Source organism: Polypterus senegalus, chromosome 3 (genome assembly GCF_016835505.1).
Source record: "Polypterus senegalus isolate Bchr_013 chromosome 3, ASM1683550v1, whole genome shotgun sequence".
Lineage (NCBI taxonomy): Eukaryota > Metazoa > Chordata > Cladistia > Polypteriformes > Polypteridae > Polypterus > Polypterus senegalus.
Window position 1 is genome coordinate 13,571,361 of NC_053156.1, and position 24,212 is coordinate 13,595,572.

Sequence of the window (24,212 nt, forward strand, 5' to 3'; positions counted from 1 at the left end):
AGCAAACAAATGGAAGCACAGATGCACAGACATGCACACAGACACTTGCCCTTTTATTAAGGTGGATATTTTACCAAATGTACATGTGTTTGGGATGCTGTAGGGTCATTGGACTGCAGCCAGAAAGCATCTCTTTAAGCAGAAAGTTGTGGGAATCTGCAAGAAACTATTGTTGAAGCAGAAACCCTGACAACCCTTAAGAAGTAGCTGGATGAGATATTAGGACAGCTTAGCTATAGGGTTAAAAATACAGCTCAATGGACTGAATGGCCTTCTCTCATTTGCCAAGCTTCTTATGTTCTTATGTGAGCATACAACCAGATATCTGACCTATGGATGAAGTGACACAAGTAACTGAATATTTCTCATCGACATTTAGATAAGGTTTGCTGTTTGTTCAGCACTTGTCTCCATTGAACTTTGTTATCTCGATCCTTCATAAAAACACAAGATTAAGATTTTTTTTTCTCTTTTTCATAATTACAAACAACATTGGGGGTAAGTAAGATAAAAAAACATTCTGGGCAGAGTATTCTTTTCATTTGAATATGTTTTACCAAACTCTTTCTTTTACAAGCAGCTTTGAAAGAAAAGCACATTCTTTGAGCTCTCTTTGAAACTGAGCTTGCAGAGAGCAAATTACTTCCTGAGATCTATGGTGGCCTTTGTTTTTTGTGAGGTGTGAATAAAGATTCAGTCTGTTTCGTGGACAAAGATCACCTTCATGTGTTGTGTGTTTTAATGGTTTTTGTTGGTGAAAGTCAGACATTTCTAACAGACAAAGCATTTAAAACTTACATGCTGCACTAAAAGCTGCTTGATGGATGTATTTTAAAGTCTGCACTTCTCTATCTAATGTTTTAATAACCCCTACAAGTGGATTTATTGAGGAGCTCATACTTGACCACCTTGTCAGATCTGGTTAGGCATCATTTTTGGACAAAAATAACTATAGTGAAAATACATAAAGAGAAAAATGTATTAACAGGGTAGTGTACGTGAAAACTATCATCTGATACAGTATACTGAGAGATGCCTATGAACAAATCAAAGGTCCAAGAAAAATGCATTACAATCACAAACCAAATAAGAGTGTGACAATCTTTGTTTGTGCCATACTGCAGTAGTGTGGCAGCTTGGCAAGAGGCGCATTCTTTTAGTGAAAGTGCATTTACCAAACACGTACTCCAGTCACCAGCTAAGGGAGCTCAATCTCCTTCACCTTGTTCAGAAAAGAGTTTGCAATAGCTTTATTCGGAAGTTAAGAATTTTCAAACGGATCAACAAAGTGATTTCAACATCTTTTTTCATGTATCTGTGAAAAACTAAAGTAAGTTTGTTCAAGTTACTTCACCAAAGTGATTATTTGTAGTCAGGCATCCATCACGCAGACCAGTTTGTATTTCTAAAGGCAGGCACTTTTACATAGTAAATTACAGGAGAGAGTTACAACAGAGAAAAAAAATCATTTTAGAAGAAGAAGAATAGCAGCACAAGCAAGAAACACATCTGGGAAACCTGTGGTAGAAGCTGAAAGCAACCACTTAACATATCAATAAACACACTGAATTCCCCTGATCTTACTGTCACTAGTTGGCTTTGCTATTCAGTCCCACTTTGATAAGCAGTAGTTGTCTGAGGCACCCTGGAGTTCCAAGTAGGTGGAATTCGCTTCATAGGGAGCTAATAGAGTCAAGTTGCAGAACTCCAGAGCTCCTCCCAGTTAAAATATGGTTAAGATTTGGGTTGTTATGGGTTATCTGACCTAAATAGTGACGCCAGTCCATTAAGCCAACTTCAGGTACTTGTAGCTCCAGTCAGCAGAGATACCAGGCACCTCTCCGACTGAAGGGCTGACCTCATCCACCTTTTGAAGAGCTTATCAAATGAGCATCCCCAAAGTGGACAGTACTGTCCACTGTGCAGGTTTTGCTTTTACCAACCCCTCTTACACTAATTTATTTGTTTGAGATAAACATATAGGAAATGCAGTCGATTCAATTAGAAGCTTGAGAGTCTGACTGTTTATACTGTTGTTAATATTAATAATATACTAACTGGAGAAATCACTTGTACTTCACAGGGCACTTGTAATTTAGAATATCCAACTTACTTGACAGCACATGTGTCTTCACTGTACATTTTAAATGTAAATGTACCCTAACAAGCATGATGCTGCACTGTGGTGGTCCACCATGTTTCCAGTGTAAGTCAATTACTAGCTCCTGTCTGACTGTGCATCCTCCCCAAAAGTGATGAAACATGTTAGAAACAACTTGTACATATTTACCTGTATTCTTTCTCATAGGTTCCTTTTATTTGTCTGTCTTAAATTTAATGGGATTTTATTCTTCAACCATGCTGGGGGACTACGAGGCAGTATTAAAAGGGCCAGGGTAAGGTTTTTGCAGTCCTTATGGACATCTCCTTCAACAGGTTCCCCCTTTTGAGTCCTCTGTGTGTCTCTTTGCCTACTCTTCACTATTTTCCCTTTTGTTTGAATCTTATGCCTCTCTTCCTTTATATCTCTTTTTCTCAACCACATATTTCCTTCTAGGTTCGTCAAGTAGGCAGCTGACCTCATGCCATCGCCAAAATTCCTGGGGCATCAATATATATCACTATATGTTTGTGTGTATTTATATATATATTTATATATGTGTATATATATATATATAAATATATATGCATAAATATTTTATATATAAATATACAAAATAAAAAATAATATATATATATTATAAATATTTAATATATATATATATATATAAAAGAATTAATATCTGTCGAGTTTCTATCCGTCAGTGCTAGGGGCCTTTTTTTTTTCTAACAGTCTGGAACCTCTTCTGCTCTTTTGTTTCTGTGTAGGTCTCTATAGTCAGCCTTATAGCTAATGCCCTGGGCTACTCGGATCTAGGTCCTATTAAGTCACTTAGGACTCTAAGAGCTTTGAGACCCCTAAGAGCCTTGTCACGTTTTGAAGGGATGAGGGTAAGATCAAACGCTAAGCAGCTGATCCTTCTGCATGCCGATGGAACAGTTTAAGCATGCTAGAACTGATCAAAATTCGGGGGAGTTTAACAAAACAAAAGCAAAAAAAAAAAAGAATTAAGCACACACCAAACATGCAAAAAAAAAGAAAAGAAAACGTCATGATGCAGCTGCTGAACAAATAGTCCCCTCACCCTATTTTACGTCCCATCTTTTACTTTTTCTCATTTTTGAATTTTTTTTTAAAGCATAACTTCTCAAAAGAAAGGAAGCAAACACCCAACCTAATAGACATATCTGTAAAGCTGCCTCATCACATTTAAGAGCTTTTCAATTTTGTGCCCCCCTCTAAAACTGTTATTATTTTATTTATTTTTAAAGCTATAGCTATATAACCCAGAACACAGACCTCATGCCATGTTGTAGAATATAAAACATTATTTGGCTGTTCTCATTTAGCCTGGCTTTTACCTCTACGCATTTGAGAGGATCCCTAACCAACACCCTTTTCCTCCCTATTCACCCTTCCTTGCTTTTTGTATGGAGAACAACCGGGTGCAAAGATATGCACTGAAGTAGAAAAGAAAAACAACAAAACGTATAGCAGAGGTAGTCGGTCGCACACCTTATATTGTGCATCATTTCTGCCACATTATTAACCTTTGAAGGACATAAGTATTTATATTCATTGTTTGATGGGGGTTGCTATTACTTAAAAGTATAAGCAGATCAGCTACCTGTATTTTTGCACAATTTTCCTTCAAAGGTGCATTGCTAAGTGAGCCTGAATGAAACCGAGACTAGAATTTATTATAGGGAGCAATCCTTGTATCTGGTTGTTCTGCACTAAAACTGCTAGTCATGTCTCACAGTTGAAGCTTTTTTTGTTTCACTTTTTATTGCCATGATGTATGATACTATCATAGTCAGTTTTCCATCAGAAATAAAAAAAATAACTGAAATAGCAGGTCTATTGGATCACAGAAGCACCTCCAGACAATGCTGTACAAAATCCAGCAACATTAGCCATTTACAAATATTAGGCTGTGGACACCCTCCAAGTCTGCTCCTACATTTTTATTGACATGTGTTTGTCATTCTAGAGAGGACTGTTTTGTAAATGTCATATGTTGTCATGTGTAACCTCTACAGTACAAAGTTGAAGACAGGAGGAGAGCACTTGCATACATGTTGACAGGCCTAGATCACATGGGAAGGTAACTGTGATTGAAATGTTTCAAGCACTGTAGAACTAAACAGCTTCTCCATCTTTAGCCTATCTGTGCAGCTGTCAGGTGGGCTACCTTGATCACCTGTTAGCCTCTTACTGCTCTCTCACCTCTCCTCCACATATTTTTTCTCCAGCTCTCCAATGCGATGTTATCTCTTGCCGCCCTATTCTGAGCTCCTTGCTGGATCTGCCTACTGACAAGAGGTTACATGGTAACAGAGCACTTAAATCAGAGGAGAGTGGGGTGGAATCCTGACAACATATCACCATGCATCTAAAAAACTTCTGATTCACAAAAAAATTCAGGGGTGTGTACTCAAAACATTGGTATCTGTTATTGTTTTTTTTTTATTATTATTTTTATTATAATTGGCCAAAAACAGCAAGGACAGCTTGACCTTAAGAGATAGAACTTTGAACGTGCTACACTTTCTTCACAGTATTGTACGAAGTTACAAATGGTTAGTCAGTGTTAACAATTTACAGACACAAACCTTTTAGTTCAAATCATTTAATGTAAGGTTAATAGTCTGTATATTTAGTTGTCATTTTTAGAATTTGATCCAGCGCATCACTACCTTCCCCTCAGTCTTCAGTGCAGTAGACACTCGAGGTCTTGTTCAGAAAGCAGACACCACTTGAGACAGCCTTCCCCTTGCCCAAACACTAACCTTAAGGTCGGTAAAATAGGTCCCTGATGTTAAGTCACTATTTTAGGGCTAAAATGATAACAGAAATGTGAAACCTACTTATTATATACCTAATCTTAATTATTGTGAAACAACCAAGTGGCGTCCACTTTCTGAACAAGAGCTGACACTTGTTCATCAGCACTTTATAGTATGACGTTAGCTTAAATGTTGTTGCACTCACTTTTTTGATTTAAAGGCAGATACAATAATGTATTCTGATTTAACCATTTATTTCCCAGGAATGGACAACCCCGATCCTTGAGGGCTGCAGTGGCTATAGGTTTTCATTCTGTTTTCTGTCTAATGATCGGTTTTTGCTACTGATTGCTTAATTCAAATTGGCTTGTTGTTTAAGACTTAAACCCCTTAATTGCTTTTGTTTTTCTTGATTAGCGGTCAAACCATAATGAAGATACAAAACAAGCTCCCACATGACCAGCTAACCTATGGCCATCATACAATATTTGAATATTTGAATTAAATAATGGGTTTAATTAACAGCAAGAACAGGTTTCTAATTAAGAAACCAGGTGAAGTCAAACTGCTCGGAGTTTGTTGCCCCGGCTTAGTTGATCATCTGGTGGCTCACTTCACATCTCATTTTTGTTTGGCTGTCATTTAAAGAAAAAAGTCTTACAGAACAGAAGTCAGTTAACAGCAAATATTGGTCACTGATTAAGAGAGTGGCAGAAAGGAAAACCTGAAGCCATTGCGGCCCTCTAGGGCTGGAGTTGGCCACCTCTGCCTTAGACCATTTATTTTTAATTTTGGCCCATGTTACAAGCTAACAAATCCTTCTCCCACTGGCACTGTTTGCTTGACTGGTGGCTGAATACTAAACAATGACTTGTCATAATTCGAAATAAAAATATTGGTAATTATATTTTGACTAGTCTCATTGGGCAGACATGGTTCTCGAACGAAATTACATGTCTGGGGATAATGTAAACAGTTTGTAGTGAATAGCACTGAAATCCACTGCCAAATAGGGTGCGCCCACAGGGTTTCTTGTACACAAGACGATTGTGTACAATCACTATGGAAATACAGGGAAAGAGAAGAAGAAACTGAACAAAAGATGTGACTCTGAGAGAAAACAGAAAGTTAAAACTGCTGTTATCAATTCATGAGCTCATTTATACATCCTGCTGCCATTTTGAATGTTGCATCATTACAATGTGTAACAGCAGCAAATAGTGTTTAGACCAAGATTTCCCATAGTGGTCGATATCGATCCCCCTGGGGTCGATTTGAACTTTCTAGGGGTCGATAGTTTCAATAAAAATATTTAGGGGTCGACAACAGCAAAAATAGACCCTCTCACTACTGCTATTTGTTCGTTACTTCAAAATATCTATGATTCCAATAGGGACCTAATTAAGAAGTAAAACAATTTAAAAAAACACTTTTTTGATAAAAACACGTTACATATCAAACTTGCAAACGAAAAGGTAAAATGTGTCATTAAAAGAGTCACATGTAAAAATGCATGAAAATACATGTAACACAAACATGAACACGAATGTATCAAAGCAAGTGCGGACATGAAAAACCGGTGCATGTGACTAGGGGGTCGATGGTTTTCAAAAGTTTTTGGTAAAGGGGTCTGCGGCCGAAACAAGTTTGGGAACTCTTGGTTTAGACAAACATTTTGGTCTATATATATATATATATATATATATATATATATATATATATATATATATATATATTGTGAACGCTGGCCCGGACACACACAGACGGACAACATAGTTCCACCCAACACACGTTTATTTTTACAATTAGTGCACTCACAAACCCCAGTGCCTCCAGCACTAATTCCCCCAATGTCCAGGCCACACAGTCCTGTGCCTCTCTTTCTCCTGGCCGCCTCCATTCCTCACTCCAGCTCCGTCCTCTTCCACCCGACTTCCGCTAATGACTGGAGGAAGGCGGCCCCTTTTATAGGAACCCGGATGGGCTCCAGCTGCTTCCCGGCAATCTCCCGCGGACACACCCCGTGTGGCGGAAGTGCCGGCTGCGCACCCGGCCCCTGTCGTCTTCCCCCTGGCACTTCCTGGTGTGACTTCCAAGCCCTTTCCTTTACCCGAGGCCCCCAACACAACCAGGACGGACGCCCCCTCGCGATCTGGAGGAGGCACAAGCCCTCCTCTGGTCCTCCTGGGCATCCCGGCCGGGGACCACAATATATATATATATATATATATATATATAATATGTTAACATGCTGCGACCATTTCAGGTATAACATGTTTGCATTTCCAGACAGTAATTTTAACTGCCAGTAGTTATTCGTTTAGACAGGCAGCGAGACGTTGGGTGCTGTGCAGCCTTGTCTGTGGTCCTGCTGGAGTTGTCGTTGTGTCGTCAGGTATATTTACTGTTTCCGGTGAAATTAAATCTCCTGTGGCTCTTCTTTATCAACTCACTTAACAGCATTAAGTTTTTTCCTCTGCCACAGGATAAGTTTATTCTTAAGACATATGAAGTGTTCTCTGCACACACAGCACACATTTATATGTCTAACAGAAGTCTTGTAGGAGACTTTTCAGCCGTAGAAATGTATCTGTCGTGACCATGGGCTTGCTGTCTGTCAGCCCATGTTAACAAGCGCACCTTTAGGCTTTGCTGCTGCTTAAATACCCCACCCCCCACCCCCATTTTGAGCTCTGCCTTCATGAGACACTGGATTGGTTCAGAAATATCAAACTAAGTGAACCTTCAAATTGTTTTTACCCACTTTTAAAAAAAAAAATTCTCTCATGGTTGTCTCCAGACATCTATGTCCGTCTCAGCGAAACAATAGTTTGGCTATAAAAATAGAGGAATATTTCCCATTAGCTTTTATTGATGTTTTAACTCAAGATATCCATCCATCCATTAACCAACCCGCTATATCCTAACTACAGGGTCACGGGGGTCTGCCGGAGCCAATCCCAGCCAACACAGGGCGCAAGGCAGGAACAAATCCCCAGGCAGGGCGCCAGCCCACCACATAACTCAAGATATCTATAATTATATTTCTGCTTGTCAAAATATGAATTTCAGACATCTTTAAACTGTTTTAATTAATTATATAAAAATAATAATTACATATTTGCAGTTCAGGGGTTAAATGCCATACAATACAATACACAGAACAGACCACTAGTAATCCTCAATACAACAGAATAGTGCAATAGAAACATCGCTTCCTAGGTTCTCCCCATGTCTGTGTGGGTTTCCTTCCGGGTGCTCTGATTTCCTCCCACAGTCCAAAGACATGCAGGCTAGGTGCATTAGCCATCCTAAATTGTCTGGGCTGGGAATGACTCCAGCAGACCCCGGTGACCCTGTGTTAGGATATAGCGGGTTAGAAAATGACTGACTGACTCAGTCTATTCAACATTTTGTTAAATATCCTTATTCAGAACTTCAACTGGTGAAAATATACTTGTAGATGTCTAAGTTAACATGACACATTAACTGCTGAAACTGCTTGCAATAAATTTTGATTTGTCAAAATAGAATTGCAGTCACTTTGAATTGAAGACTATAGACGTCAAAGGGAAAGGTCCTTCAATCCTAAATACAGTATCGCAAAGTAATGCTATAGATTCATTATAGTATATTATAGAGTCTGTAGTTTATATTCTAAGTAGTGTGAAAGGTGCCATATCAGCACCGACCCAACACAGACTGACACCAGAGGCACACATAAAATAAAACACAAAGATTTATTTTCTTTAGTTGAGGTCCACGTCTTCCCTGTGTCCCTCGGCCCTAACACAGTCCTCAAAACACACCACAATAAAGCAAAACATCACACTGTTTCTTCCTCTACTCATCAAGGCTGCTTCATCCTCCTCCTCCCGACTCTGGTGCCTTGGTTAGTGGCTGCAGGCTCTTTTTATAGCCCACCCGGAAGTGCTTCAGGTGGTAATTAGCCTAATTAGGCTGCACTTCCAGGTGTGGCTACATCAGAGCCCAGACAGGCTCGTTAAGTCGTTCAGCTCCCCCTGGCGGTGGCAACAGAGCCCAAGAGGCATGAGCTTCGAAGTCCCATGCCTGTGGCCCCGATGCAACATAGTGGGGCTGCCACCAAGTGTCCGCGGGGGGCGTAGCGGGGATCCCATGGCTGTAGTGCCAAAGGGGTGTATTAGCCGGGCATAGGTCCCGGCTGTCTGCTACAGTAGTCAGTCTTGAATAGTACCATACAATATTCTAAGCCTGATAAATCCTGAGCAGGGTCCCTTGGGGTGCGGGGGGGCTGGAGCCTATCCCACCAAATATAGGGTGGTGTACACACATATACACATATTGAATAATAGATATCTGAAATGCTGATTTGAACTAATTAAAAATATTTATTGCAGATTTCATATTGATATTGTTAGATCAATACATTAGATATTGTGACACTAGAGGGCGCTGTCGCTCCTCCAAACCCACAGACAAAACACCCAGACACCAGGTAAAAAGTACCAGAAATAATTTGAATTTCTTTTCTTTTTCCAATGGTGCCACAGTGCACCACAATCACCACCATAAACTTATTAAATAACAATAATCTCAATACAAATATTCCTCCACTCCCAGCAGGTCCATCACACTCCCTCCCAACTCCGGCTCCACTTGCTGGGTTTCTTAGAATCCTTTATATAGTTCATGACCCAGAAGTGTTCCTGTCCTTTTATCCATGTGATTAACAGCACTTCCAGATCAGACAAAGACTTGTATTTTTCTTCAGCCCGGAAGTACTGTACTTCTGTCCTTCCGCCCCCATGACTTGGGAGCACTTCTGGGCTATAATAAAAACAAAAGTCTCCATCTCTCCCTGCAGCGTCCCCTGGCCGGCACCCACGGTACCCAGCAATGCTGTGAAGCCGAACTCCATTTTCCATGATTGCCCTGCAGGAATCCAGGGCACCTCTAGGCTGCAGGGATGACACCATCTAGTGTCATTCGGGATGAGCTGCCGGCCGTCCATCACAATATCTAAAATGTAATTTGAATTCATGAGAATATGAGTAGTCAAACAAAGGCATTAAATGTTAAAACGGTTTACCTCCCAGGCTCACAGAGAAGGCAAAAACAGTTACAGAGCAAGCCTTCACAAAAAAGCCAGTTGAATTTAACAGATGGAATTAATTACAATAAAAAAGTCAAGGTGATATTTGTCAGACAATACTGCAGATTCTTGTTATTCTTATTTGTAGCTTTACTTGACAAACTATAGGCTGAAAATGTAAAATTAATCTTTCAGATAGTCAAAACTAGTTTGCAATGGTGCTGCCATACAGTAGTCTTTTTTATCAAACCTGCATAAGTGTCTAAGTAAAATAAGAGAAACAGTGCATATATTATTAAATAAAAAAGACAGAGTGCCACAGTTGATGTGTTAAAATTCACTGCCAAGTACAAATAATAAGAACAGCAGTAGTCTAAGAATAAATCTAATAAGGCCCAGCATACCTGCGTGAGCGGGACACAAACCTCATGTCATGCATGTTTTTTGATGTCCTTTCTACATGATTAATCTTCCTATTATAAAAGGATTATAGAAGAGGCCTGCGCTAATGGGATCTTTGCAGAATTTCCATTAAAAGTTGCTAAAGTGAAAAACTGTAGTAGTCTATTAAACTACTGCCAAGTTATGGCTGACAGAAAAGTTTGTCACCACGCACATCTAAGAGAAACATGCCATTATACTAAATCAAATTTGGGTGATGAAATTTTAATTTTATAAGGTCAAATCATGGCTTTGCATGTTGCTGGTGAGCATACCATATAATTTATACCACAAATAAACTATATAATGTAAGGATTAGCAGGCTAGAAAAACTTTCAGAAGACATGTGCTTTAAAGTGAGATCTAAGTAAGAAGAGCTTAAAAAATTGTGCTACTGTACATTTCTAAAACAGCCGACTTTTCCAATAACTTCCTCACACTAGACCCTCTAATTCCTGAAAAATATAGTAATGAGAAACATCTCAAAGCAATTTGTTTTCTGTTCAGTAGTGTAAAATCATTGTAGTAATGTTTGCAATTCATTCAAATCCACCTTGTCATCTGTTCATTGTTAATATTATACATTCCATATCCCAGATGGGTTTTGCAACAACAGGTAGGAATACATGGTTGACTGGAGCAATTAATTTATCATGTAAATCTAATTATATTACATTTTAGTCTCCAGTGATAAAATTGTTAATCCATTATACTGTATCACTTTTTACATTGTCATGGGATTTTTTTGGTATGAGTCACTTGTGTGGCGGGGAGCCATGTCATACATATTCTTGACGTCAGGCTTCTTGTGTTGTCTTCATCATTATGTCACTATACTAAATAAATGACACCCCTGCATGTACAGTATACCAGAGTTACCGACTCACTACTACACAATACAAAAAAGTGAAACAATTTGTAATACAGTATGCTTAGAAATGATTATCAAGTTTGGCAATTACATATGAAAAAGTTTGGGAACCCCTCTTAATTCTTTGGATTTTTGTTTCTCATTGGCTGAACTTCCTTTTAATAAATGACATGCCTTATTGAAACAGTAGTATTACAGCAGTGACATTAAATTTATTGGATTAACAGAAAATATGCATCATAACAAAATTAGGTGCATAAATGTGGGCACCCCAACAGAGATATGACATCAATACTTAGCTGAGCCTCCTTTTGCTCCTTTGAGCCTCCAGACACTGTCCTCCAATAGCCTTTGATGAGTGTCTGGATTCTGGATGGAGGTATTTCTGACCATTCTTCATACAAAATCTCTCCAGTTCAGTTCAATTTGATGGCTGCCGAGCTTGGACAGCCTGCTTCAAATCATCCCATAGATTTTCGATGTTCGATATTCAAGCCAGGGAACGGTGACGGCCATTCCAGAACATTGTACTTCTCCCTCTGCATGAATGCCTTTGTAGATTTCCAACTGTGTTTTGGGTCATTGTCTCGTTGTAATATCCAACCCCTGCGTATCTTCAACTTTGTGACTGATGCTTGAACATTATCCTGAAGAATTTGTTGATATTGGGTTGAATTCATCCGACCCTCGACTTTAACAAGGGCTCCAGTCCCTGAGCTAGCCACACAGCCCCAGAGCATGATGGGACCTCCACCAAATGTGACAGGAGGTAGCAGGTGTTTTCTTGGAATGTGGTGTTCTTCTTCCGCCATGCAAAGTGTTTTTGTCTCATCAGTCCAAAGCACTTTGTTCCCAAATGAATCTGGCTTGTCTAAATGAACATTTGATACAACAAGTGACTCTGTTTGTGGCGTGAGTGCAGAAAGGGCTTCTCTCTCATCACCCTGCCATACAGATGTTCTTTGTGCAAATTGCTCTGAATTGTAGAACGATGTACAGATACACCATCTGCAGCAAGATGTTCTTGCAGGTCTTTAGAGGTGATCTGTGGGTTGTCTGTCACTATTCTCACATTCCTGCTCATATGCCACTCCTGTATTTTTCTTGGACTGCCAGACCTACTGTGTTGATTTAACAGCAACTGTGCCTGTGGCCTTCCATTTCCTGATTCCATTCCTTACAGTTGAAACTGACAGTTTAAACCTCTGAGATAGCTTTTTGTAGCCTTCCCCTAAACCATAAGACTGAACAAAATTTGCTTGCAGACCTTTTGAGAGTTGCTTTGAGGATCCCATGCTGTCTGTCACTCTTCAGAGGAGAGTCAAAGGGAAGCACAACTTGCAATTGACCACCTTAAATACCTTTTACTACTCATGACTGGACACTCCGGTCTATGAAGTTCAAGGCTTTACAAGCTCATCCAACCAAGTAATCAGCATTGAGCAGTGACAGGCATTCAAATCAGCACAATGACAAGGGGACACACATTTGTGCGCAGCCAGTTTTTCACATTTGACTTAATTTCATATGACTAAATACTGCTTCACTAAAAATCTTTGTTCGGAAAACACCGCAGTACTCCGATGTTCCTAGGAAATGAAAGACATACCACTGGTATCTTTTGTGTTGAAAGGAGAGTCAATTATTATGCAGGCTGAGAGGGGGTCCCAAACTTTTTCATATGACTGTATCAGGGTTTTTTTATTTTAAACTTAGAATTTCAGACTAAAATAACAAAGGGACGAGTAGCAGATAACGGATGACGATCTCCTAAATTAACAGAATGTAAAGAACTAGAACAGTTACGAGTTTTAGGATTTATTGTTCATCTGCATAGCTGTTATCTAGACTCAGGGGTCCAAAAAGACAAGGCTCGTTTTGATTAGCTGCTGTTTTCCCATAATCTGTGTTTTGTTTGAAGGCAGATGGTTTAAGTATCATCTAACCACGCTTATCTTTGGAGAGATCTTCAGGAGAGGACTAGGACTGTACAGTCCAACCCAGGACAGCTTTGAGATTTAGGATTCATTTCTCTTGTTTTCGCAGTGAAGATTTTTTTTTTTTTACAGTTGAAGGATGCTTAGTTCATAACTCAAATGAACGTCAGCTGCCCGTTTTTCATACAGTGCCCGTCCTACTGCCCTGCACTTAAAATGTCTTTTCCTTTTACTCAACAATTCAGCCTGGATTTTCTTAGCTGATGCATTTTAAATTCATTCTGTAAACTAAAAAGCATAGTGAAGTCGGTCTTATTGTGAGCAAATCCTTGAACCTTTAACAAGTAATAAAACAAATCCATGAATTAAAAATGGAGTAACATAACAACATCAATCCATTTTTTGCACAATTTGTCAGATAATCATTGAATATGAGAAAATAAACATTTTTACAGGTAGGCGTAAATGTATAGTTTGTCTCCAGTTGATCAGCTTCTTTTTATTAAATTAAAAAAAAAACACATAATTGGTTTTACAAAGATGTGGATAGTTCTGTGGAAAAATAAAGTAAGACAACAAAACCACATAACATGCATGTTTAATAGCAATGCTAAACATATGCACTCAAAAAGCCATTTTCCCTCTGAGGATTGACTTCGAAGACTGTAATTGACTGAAAGCAGTCTATGATGGATGTTTCTTGAACTAATTCTAAAACTACATTTATGCATCAGTATCTTACAGATTATGCAAGTGGGTAAAATTGTACAAGAAATCTTTTCTCAGACCTTCTAGGAAAGCACATTTTATACAGAAAAAAATGGGAAGCAAAGTGGAGGGTATTGATTATGGTGTTCATTCATATTTTTAAAGCTGACACCCTGCTATCTTTTAAATAACAATTATATCAAATAGCTCAATCAATTAAGCTAGTAAATGAGCGCAGTGAACTGAACGGCAAAAAAGAGTACAGAAGAATTTTATACATTTCCATTCACCTATCCATCCATCCATCTTTTGCATGCCATGCCATCAGACACTTTTCTAGTATCCTACTCATTTATTTGCAACAAATACATTTTTATAATATATAATCATTTAAATTAATAATGAAAGCCCATGCAGTATCCTCTTCAGATAATATAAACTATAGAAAAATGTCTCCAGCATTGATAAATAAAACAACAGTTGAAGAGAGCAGGACATTCAGGCAAATATACCCCTCCTTTACCTTTGTATCTAATGTCTGTAAAATATTGTCAAGTCATGAAGTAAAGTCTTCTTTCTGCTATATGCTGCTTTCAACTATGACACTAATTTATTACATTGATCTAAAGTTTTCTACGCAACTCTGATTGTTAATTACAGTTATCCATTGGCCATTTTCACTGATTGAGCTTTCATAAATTTCAACTGCAATATGGAGCATTGCCTGTACTCTTCTTACTTTAAACCCTCATACTGTATATACTCTTTGCAGAATACCTTTTTTGCTCTGTGCATCCCATTTTTAGATATTATCATTATCTGCCATTCTTATTTTTTTTACTAAAAGTCTGGGGAGATAGAGTCGGTCTGCATCAAGTGCAAGACAGAAAACCACACTGGATGGCATTTTACTGAACACACTCATGCATATAACGACGACATCATCTAGAATCACCAGTCCATCTAACATGCATGTCTTTTGAGATGCTGGAGTATTCAAAGTACGTCCATATGGACAAAGGAAAAGTGTGAAATCTCCATGCAGACACTGAGTTAGCCGGGTTTCAAGACTGGGTCACTGGAGCTAAACATAGTGCCATCCTGCTGCGCTTCCATGTTGTATTCTATATCTTTTTAAGTTTCAACATACTGAGTAGACATGACAATACTGCTGCTGCTACTACAACTAAATAAATCATTGTAGGTAGGATCAGTTTATCCCTGTCAGCAAGATAATAATCATAATATCTACAAAAATATTTCAGTTTTATTAAAGTATGGAACCTTAATATATTTGAAATAATTCTGTCATTAACTTAAGGACAAATGATGAAAGCTTACATACATATCAAGAGCTCCAGATCCAAAATAATTTTAACATTTAAAATGAATTGTGCATTTTGGAAGTGTTCAGTTCTTTTGATGTGTTCCCTGACTTCAACATAAATATATTTATATTATTATTAGCTTCTGTAAGCATGAAGCATCAAATCACTAATGCTATAAGAAAACAAGAACCATAGTTGTAATCATCATCTCATTCTCAGATCCACATATAGCCCAATTTAGGTTTATTTTGGGCCCAAGCCTCCTCCATCATCACTGGGCACAAGCCAGGAAACAGCCCTAGACAGGGCATCAGCCCACTACAGGGCCCACTAACCTGCACTTAGTGCCCCAAGGAAAACCAACAAAGGCGACGTGCAAATAGACAACACGTTACACAGAATTCAAAAACCTCAGACCACTACAGCAGATCTGTGAGGCAGTACCACCATATCACCCTAGTTGCAGCCATTTTTCTTTATTTAATTTTTTTTTTATCATTGCATTCATACATTAGGTGAATGGAAAACATTAGATATATGAAAATTACTGAAAACTATAATAGATAGGAAAGACGTTTCCCAAGTCAAATATGCCAATATTACCTTAAGCTTTCTTAGACAGCATGGGTCTGCTATTGTTTTTCTGAAGAGCTTTTAGCAAATTTCAAATAAAAGAATGTAAATTATTATTATAGACAATCCCACTCCTGAAGTCTTGTGGCTAGAATTGAATTAGTCTCCTTTTACTTTTTGCACATTTAATATCCGTCTGCAGAAAGTGATTTGTTGCATCCAAGTCCCTTTATTGGGTATTTCGTCTTTCCTTTCAAAGAGAGAATATGGCTTTATCTAATCAACCTGCTATAAAAAGTGCATGTCTAGCTCTTTGCTCGAGACTTGTTGGTCAGCCTGCATATTCACTAATGCTAAAAAACGTACTGTCTGCTAATTCACTCTTCATTTTTTGGTTTCGGGCATTTGAATGCTTTATCAAAGCAATAAGTTATTAAATACAGTGGAATTCAAGGAAGAAGGCTACAGACTGGTATGTTTTGCTCTTTCCACTACATGTTCCTGATATGGGTGAGTTTACTTGTTTTTAGAGCTTTAAAAAGTTGTTTTTGCAACCAAAACCTTATATGGCCTGGATTTCTGTAACAGTCGACTTCTAATAAATTCATGTCATTAGGCTGAACCTTATTTAATTTCCAAAGTGATGCATGTTAGAATAATGCTCATAAATGAACAAATAACATTGTATTCAATTCACTAGCTGTTAAGAAGTACAGTATGTCTTATGTCACTGTACCTCCACTTATTTTTGTATGCATTATTTTACTACAGAATACTAGGAAGATATTAATGTCTTTTTTACCTAAAAATGAAACAAAATTGTCACAAACCTATCATCCCATTTACAGTACAAGAGTCATAACAATTTCACTTTAATTTGTTAATTGCAAGGGAGAACTCTTAACATCTACCCAAAGAATGTTTTACTCATTTTCCAGACAATTTATAAGCCATTAATAATTCTAGAAGATTTTAAAATACACTCGTTTTCATAAATAAATGAGAAATAAACCCATACAGGACTGCTGAGCTTGAGAGATTATTGGCAACACAGCCTTATAGTTTCTTAACTTTAACATTTGATTCCCCAAAAGCTAGACAGACTGTGGTATGCAGATCATTGCAGATGCTTCAAAATGGACATTTTCTCATTGACTTTATTAAGTAATTTGATAAACAATTAACGTAGAATGCCGATATGGGCACAAGTTTCCCAAGTGCTCCATGTGCATGCTGGCACACTCATGCATGTCCTGGTGATTATGTGGCCCTACATGATCAGGATCTACATCTAAGGTTCCCAACAGAGGCGGTGCTGCCCACTGGTGGGCGATGAAGAAATCTAAGGGGGCATTTCTGGTCCGAGACAAATTAAGGGGGCGTTGAGGACCAGCCGCCTCCCTGTTGGGCAATACTCACAAGAGCGCACTGAAACGTTTGATTAATACTAAAAATCATCGAACACATTTTTCAACCAATCAATCTAAATATCCATTAAGAAAGACCCATTCGTATTAAATAGTAGGTATTGGTACATTAGATTTACAAGTTTGTACAAGTCATTACAAGTCATGCAAGTCCTTACAAGATTAACTCACGTGTAGAGGACCGAATCTATGCCTGTTTTGACAGGTTCATTGAACGTTACTATAAATACGTGAGAAGTTTTTTTTATCAATACCAGATTGTTTCGGAATTCCTTCAGAGCAAGTGTAAACCTAAAATTACAGTGTGGTACCTACAGATCACATTCAAAGGAACACTTAACGTGGACCTACTTATTAAAAACTAGGGGGCTTTGCTCACCAACCCCCCGCCAGCCACTTTGTGTCTCTGCCACTCACGTATATGGATTTCTCTTTCACCAAACAACATATCTTTTAATTCTCACAATGTAGGCCTCTTCATTGGGAAGAAATACTACTTTTCCCTGATGGCAACATGAATTAGACGATCTACAAGTCTCCCATCATCATATTTAGCCGAATGAGGATTTAGCATTGGCAGCAATCTGTTAACAAAGAAAAGAAACAGATTGTCAATATTTTAAGATTGTTGATGACAAAAATGGCCCCAAACATCAAAAAATTTGTGTCATCACACCAAGCTCAGCCCTCTCACTTATTAATATTATATCCATTTTTTTGATAATATATATTGTTTTCATCATACTTTGAGCAGCACACCAATATTGTTAATATCTTCTAATAAAATAATTTTAAAAATCTGTCCTTGTTTTTCAATATATAATATAGTGTAGTTCACCCAAGGGGGGTGCTATCGAATAACTCTTTGAAAAAGTGGGCTCTGACCCAAAAAAGGTTAGGAACCTATGATCTACACCTTCAGAAAAAGTTGGCATGTGGCTGGCATTTGACTGTCCTTAAATTGTTCTTTTGCCACCTGAACTGAAGTTTCAGAAATTGACAGCAGTTTCAGAAATGGGCCACGCTGAATATTCATTCATGAGCACGTTCAGCTTTTCGTGTTGCCTTAAATTTTTTTGTCTTTTCTCTTCATCTCCCCTCACAAAATATTTATGCCAGCTGTTTACTCGATTTAGTGAAATGAGCTCCTATGACAGGTGTGTAAGAGTGGTTACCAATTTATACCACATATGCTGCAATCAAAACATACAAGATGTAGCCTTTAGCCAATTCCCAAAATGTATTCCTCGTGTGACATGCCTTTGATTATTGTGTATTATATTTTTTTACTACTGCTTTTCCCCTTTCTGCCTTAGGTTGTAGTCAATGCCTTAGTGGGAGCCATTCCTTCCATTATGAATGTACTTCTGGTCTGCCTTATCTTCTGGCTGATTTTCAGTATTATGGGAGTCAACCTGTTTGCGGGCAAATATGGTTACTGCTTCAATGAGACAGAAGAAGCATATTTTAAAACTCATATCGTAAACAACAAATCAGAGTGTGAAGACTTAATCGCAGAGAACAACACAGATGTGCGGTGGAAAAGTGTGAAAATCAACTTTGATAATGTGGGTGCAGGATACCTGGCTCTACTCCAAGTGGTAAGCATATCATGGATGAGATTGGTTTTATAGGAACTCCCATCAGCAGTGCAGAAGTCTCAGCTTTTCACCAGGCAGTTCATCATAGGACAAACTCTTTAGGGCCTCAGTGTTCTGAAATTCTTAATCTAAGCCCCAAATTTCAGCGTAAAGAGTGTGTGGAACTATTAGTCTCGAGCATAGTTGTTGGTCTTATTTTATTGGGCAATTTGTAATGCTGATTAGACATTTGGCCTGGTCCATCGGGCAGTACGGTGGCGCAGTGGTAGCGCTGCTGCCTCTCAGTAAGGAGACCTGGGCTCGCCTTCCGGGTCCTCCCTGTGTGGAGTTTGCATGTTCTCACCGTGTCTGCGTGGGTTTCCTCCCACAGTCCAAAGACAGGCAGTTTAGGTGCATTGGCGATCCAAAATTGTCCCTAGTGTGTGCTTGGGGTATGTGTGTGTGTCCTGTGGTGGGCTGGCACCCTGCCCGGGATTTGTTCCTGCCTTGTGCCCTGTGTTGGCTGGGATTGGCCCCAGCGGACCCCCATGACCCTATGTTAGAAGATAGCAGGTTGGACAATGACTGACTTACTGATTGGCCTGGTCCATCAACAATACTTGATGAGAGGGAAGGTCATCCAAATATGACTGTCAAGAAAGAGCTATATGATTGCAAAAACAATAAATCAATATTATGGAGAAAATATAACATGGAGCTGGATCAGCTAATACCTGTTGGCCATTAATAACTTGCTTAACCTTTCAACAGGCTACCTTTAAAGGCTGGATGGACATCATGTATGCTGCAGTGGATTCAAGAAGGGTATGCCTCAGCTTCATTCTTGTATTATTAGGAAAATAAATGTTTCAAATATTTAATCCAAAGTGTTACTGATTAAACTAGACGTGGGGTTTTAAACTCTAAAGATGCATGCATAAAGCGCTTGAAGTGCATATTGTGCATTTTAAATGTACTGTAAAGTGTTTAAGAGTATCAGTAGCTTTCCTAGCAGCTTATTTTGTTCATCTTAACGTATAGGCTTTATTTATACTTTTCTTTTTTTGTCTTCAAGACATATCTTTTTAAAGCATGGGAAACATTTTGTTTGTTTTTATGTATCATTTTGAAAAACCTGTGTAGAAAGTTACAATCCAGTCAAGATAATTTGATGTATGTGTAAATAAAAATTTTAGTTGCACATTTGGTTTGGTCTACAGGTGGAAGAACAACCCATATATGAAGACAATATCTACATGTACATCTACTTTGTCATCTTTATCATCTTTGGATCCTTCTTCACTCTAAATCTTTTCATTGGTGTAATCATTGACAATTTCAACCAGCAGAAGAAAAAGATAAGTCTGCTCTCCCTCTGTTAATGACTTTTAGCTTAATGCTACATAATATTCTAATCTTACATTAATTCTTTCAGTTAATGGTGTAGTTTTAATGATTAATCGATTGAAATAGCAACAAGCTTCATCCCTGTAATAAGTGGGGCTGAAAATGTGAAAGCAAAAGCATCTGACTGTGGGAAGCAAGGGGTGCAAACAGGACACACAGTAATTCACAATGAAACAATACAGTGCGACGACACGGTGGCGCAGTGGTTGTGCTGCTGCCTCGCAGTAAGGAGACCTGGATTTGCTTCCCGGGTCCTCCCTGCGTGGAGTTTCCATGTTCTCCCCGTGTCAGCATGGGTTTCTTCCCACAGTCCAAAGACATGCAGGTTGGGTACATTGGTGATCCTAAATTGTCCCTAGTGTGTGCTTGGTGTGTGTGTGTGCCCTGCGGTGGGCTGGCACCCTGACCGGGGTTTGTTCCTGCCTTGTGCCCTGTGCAGGCAGCAGACCCCTGAGACCCTGTGTTAGGATATACTGCAGCAGGTTGGAAAATGACTGACTGACTGACAATACAGTGCTGGTATTTCATAGTTACCAGTTCAGTAATTAAAAAATGTGCGTAGCTTTAGGCACTGGTGAGCATGCCAGAATTTTAACTCTATCTCCTGGAGCTGGAAAGCAATAGTGCCAATCATTATCCAACCATACAGGCTCAAATGCATTTTGATTTCTGTAATACAGATGAAACAATGCCTACTTTGAAACAGTTTGGAACATTTTGTCAATTAACTGCAGTAATTATCTTTATTATAGGTTAGGCAACTTTTAATTGGTTGTGTTTAGTTCCAAAGGGGAGGTGATAAGTTTTAGTACAGTTTCTTTTCCTATTAACAGTGTACATTTTCTGAATTGGTTAAGTGCAGAGGGTAACAAGCTTTGATCCTGTGGCACTAGATAAGGAAACTGACTTAATTTAAATTGGCATGTGTTTTGTCTTGGTAGAGTAATATATTACTCTACTTTGCCCTTTTGTATTATTAATATGTACATATATTCTCAGAATACCTCAAATCTCACAGACTTACTACTGTTTATAAGGTATTATCCCATATAACCTCCCCACTTTCCCTTCTACATGTATAACCTCAGGCAATATGGTGTAGTAAAAGACAAGCAGGAATTAAGTTACAATTTAAACAATGTGCAGTATTATTGATAATATTCAGTGGCGGTCCATGTATTTCACACCTAGGCCTTCATTAGTGCTCCGTCTAAATCAACCTGCCCCTCAAAAACTAATTTATGGTTACAAAAACCATCTTAATATGCAGAAATACAATATAAAGAGCTGCTGCATCGCAGATAGATCACTCCTGTAGCCACAATAAATGCCTTTATTGAATAGATAAACCAGGGGTGAACAAGTTCCTTTCTACTGCATCTACAGCTGCGACACATAAAAAACATTAATAATAACTCATAAACTTGCAATATTATTTAGGAAAATCGCAACATTTTACTCACCAAAAATTCGGATTATTTGTAAACAAAATCCATCCTCCTCTCTTTCCTCAAAAACAGTTCAATTACTCTGTCGTACAGATTATCCGTGTGCTTCAGTTCCATCAAAAAGTCCCTTTCTATCGCCATCGAAGCTAATGCTGAAAGTCAAACCTGCCCTGTCGTATTTCTGGCATAAGTTAATTCACTTTAGGGCTGAAAATGTCCGCTCGACAGAAGCAGTGGACATGAGAATGGTCACCGCCAAACATACCAATGTGTACAGCTGCCCCATGCTCTCATTCAGATTTTTCTGATGAAGGAAGTCAAGGAGATCAGTGGGAGATTTTTCTGCAAAATCATCCATGGCATACATTACATTCAGTTCTCTTTTTAGCCAAGACAGATCAAAAAGTGCTCCATGGCTCTGTGTTAAACTGGAGAAGGCTGCATGCGGGAAATTTTTCTTGTATTCCCGAAATTTCTGAGGGTCGAGGAGCGTGACAAACATCAGTTTTTCGTGGTCTTGAAATCTGGTCTGTGTCTGGCAAATAATATTGTCCAGAATCCTGCCATGGAGTTGGCGGTAGTGTGCATGAGAATCTTGCGCTTGACCTTTTCATGCGCTCAGAGCGCCTGCGGTGCGTTTTGAAAATAGCTATTACACCATCCTATCCAATCAATGGGTCTGAATATGGTGATGTTGCCGTACGCCTGCTAGAGGGCCCTAGTGACACCAACTCAAAACCTGATTGGTTGAAGCAACAGTTTAATCGACATTTATTTTGTGTTAGAGGGCCTGCAGAACGGATTGTGAAGGCCTTCCGGGCAGACTTCTTTGACTTTGACTCTGCCTGGCAACAAATGATGGCTGAAATGTGATTGGTTAAATGCTTTAATACGAAAATACATGTCTGGAAGCAGCACAATCATCGGAAAAGCTATGAAAGGAAGCGGACAGACTATTTGGAATTATTTAATAAGTATTCATGGACAAAATATAATTAACATTAGTTTGTGATTCAGATCTTTTTTAGGCCAGCAGAGAAGTCCTTGCAGGCCCTGACGGCCCACCACTGATAATATTCATAAATAATAACAATATGCAAAGTACATTTGAATATTGGCAACCATACAACCTGATAAATGGGGATGTGTAGTTTCAGGCGGCACACAGACTTGTTAGTTACTTAAATGTCTCTAGTTTAGGTATCATTTGTGGTCAGCCTTTTTCAGAACAGGCCGTATGCCTGTCTCAATATGGCTGCCGAGCTGTGCTCTTCATTGTGTTGTCCATTTCAGTTCATCAGTTTGGTAAGAGAGAGAGAGTGAGTAAAGCAAGCATATTTATAGATGTTCTGTCCAACCCCTAGAGCCAATAGGATGTTGTGGTACTTAAAGGCTTCTGATACAGGCCAGTTCCAAACAGCCATACCTCAGACCAATGGGGGAATAGAACATCTTCACACCTGCCACCCCCCCAAAACCATTTGTTGAGCTAAAGTTTGCCAGTTAGGCAGCCTGACTTTCCTATGGAGGTTGACTGAGAGACTTTAGAGAAACATTAGCCAAACTTGTTTAAGGCACTTCACCAAAACTCTGTCGTAAAACTCAAAGAGACCCATTCCTAAAAGGCAGGGGTGAACATGGGTGCTTCTCACTAATGTAACACTAATACAGGTAGTCCCCAGGTTACGGACACCCGACCTACGACATACGAACGGGGCCGCAGCTGCGACGCATGCGCCTCAGCAACTGCCGCTCCATCATCTTTGGTCTTTGGACGCTGCAGGCGGTGGCTGGACGGAGGCTGGAGGGGGGCGATTTCGCTGCTCGCGCAGTGTAGTGTCCCTCGGCCAGCTCCCAGTGGCAAGCGGTTTCACTGCCTGCCCACCACACAAGGCTGCCCCATTCGTTCTAGGAATGGGGGCGGTGGTGTTGCAGACGCTGCAGGCAGCTTGCTCTAGTGGAGGTGACTGTGAGGTGGCTGGTGATGAACCGCCCCTCGCTGCCCCCATTCATTCTCAATACCAAGCCTGCTTGTACTGTTACGCACATAGCAGGAAGTTGTCTCTTGTCAGTACATGGTGGCGCAGATCTAATTATGCAGATCCAAATCATCTGGATGACTTTGATTTATGCAGGGACGATTCCAGTTCGGCACGAAGACAATTCTAAATGTCATCAGTTTGCACACTTCTCGATGGTCCGTGATTTTACGGGTGATTTTCTATGTAATAAACTGAATAAGTTATAGCGTAATGAAAATTGGATAATTATATCTGGCCCACCCTATACATCAGACGTGCTGAGGACGGGTGCCTTCCTGCTGTGATAGCTATACAGTGCTGTGCAGAAGAGCTCATGTTAACCTTTTGTCTTCACCCTTCAAGAATGTCTCTGAAACACCAATCTGATGCAAGTGCTGGTAATACAGTAAAGAAGAGAAAAACCATCACCATTGAAAATAAAGTAGAAGTAATAAAAAAAGTCGGAAAGAGGTGAAACTCCATCATTCATTGGCAGGGCACTTGGTC

The 24,212-nt window shown here is 39.2% G+C and overlaps 1 protein-coding gene across 4 annotated transcripts in view; it reads left to right on the plus strand.

Moving 5' to 3' along the window:
- Positions 1-24,212, plus strand: part of LOC120524854 (sodium channel protein type 8 subunit alpha) — a 331,764-nt gene that overhangs the window by 291,827 nt on the left and 15,725 nt on the right. For all 4 annotated transcript variants that reach the window (XM_039746647.1, XM_039746649.1, XM_039746646.1 and 1 more), the window contains exons 21-24: positions 2,869-2,991; positions 18,566-18,850; positions 19,601-19,654; positions 20,050-20,187. In XM_039746647.1, coding sequence (XP_039602581.1) covers positions 2,869-2,991; positions 18,566-18,850; positions 19,601-19,654; positions 20,050-20,187 — 600 coding nt within the window. The remainder of the gene's footprint in view (positions 1-2,868; positions 2,992-18,565; positions 18,851-19,600; positions 19,655-20,049; positions 20,188-24,212) is intronic.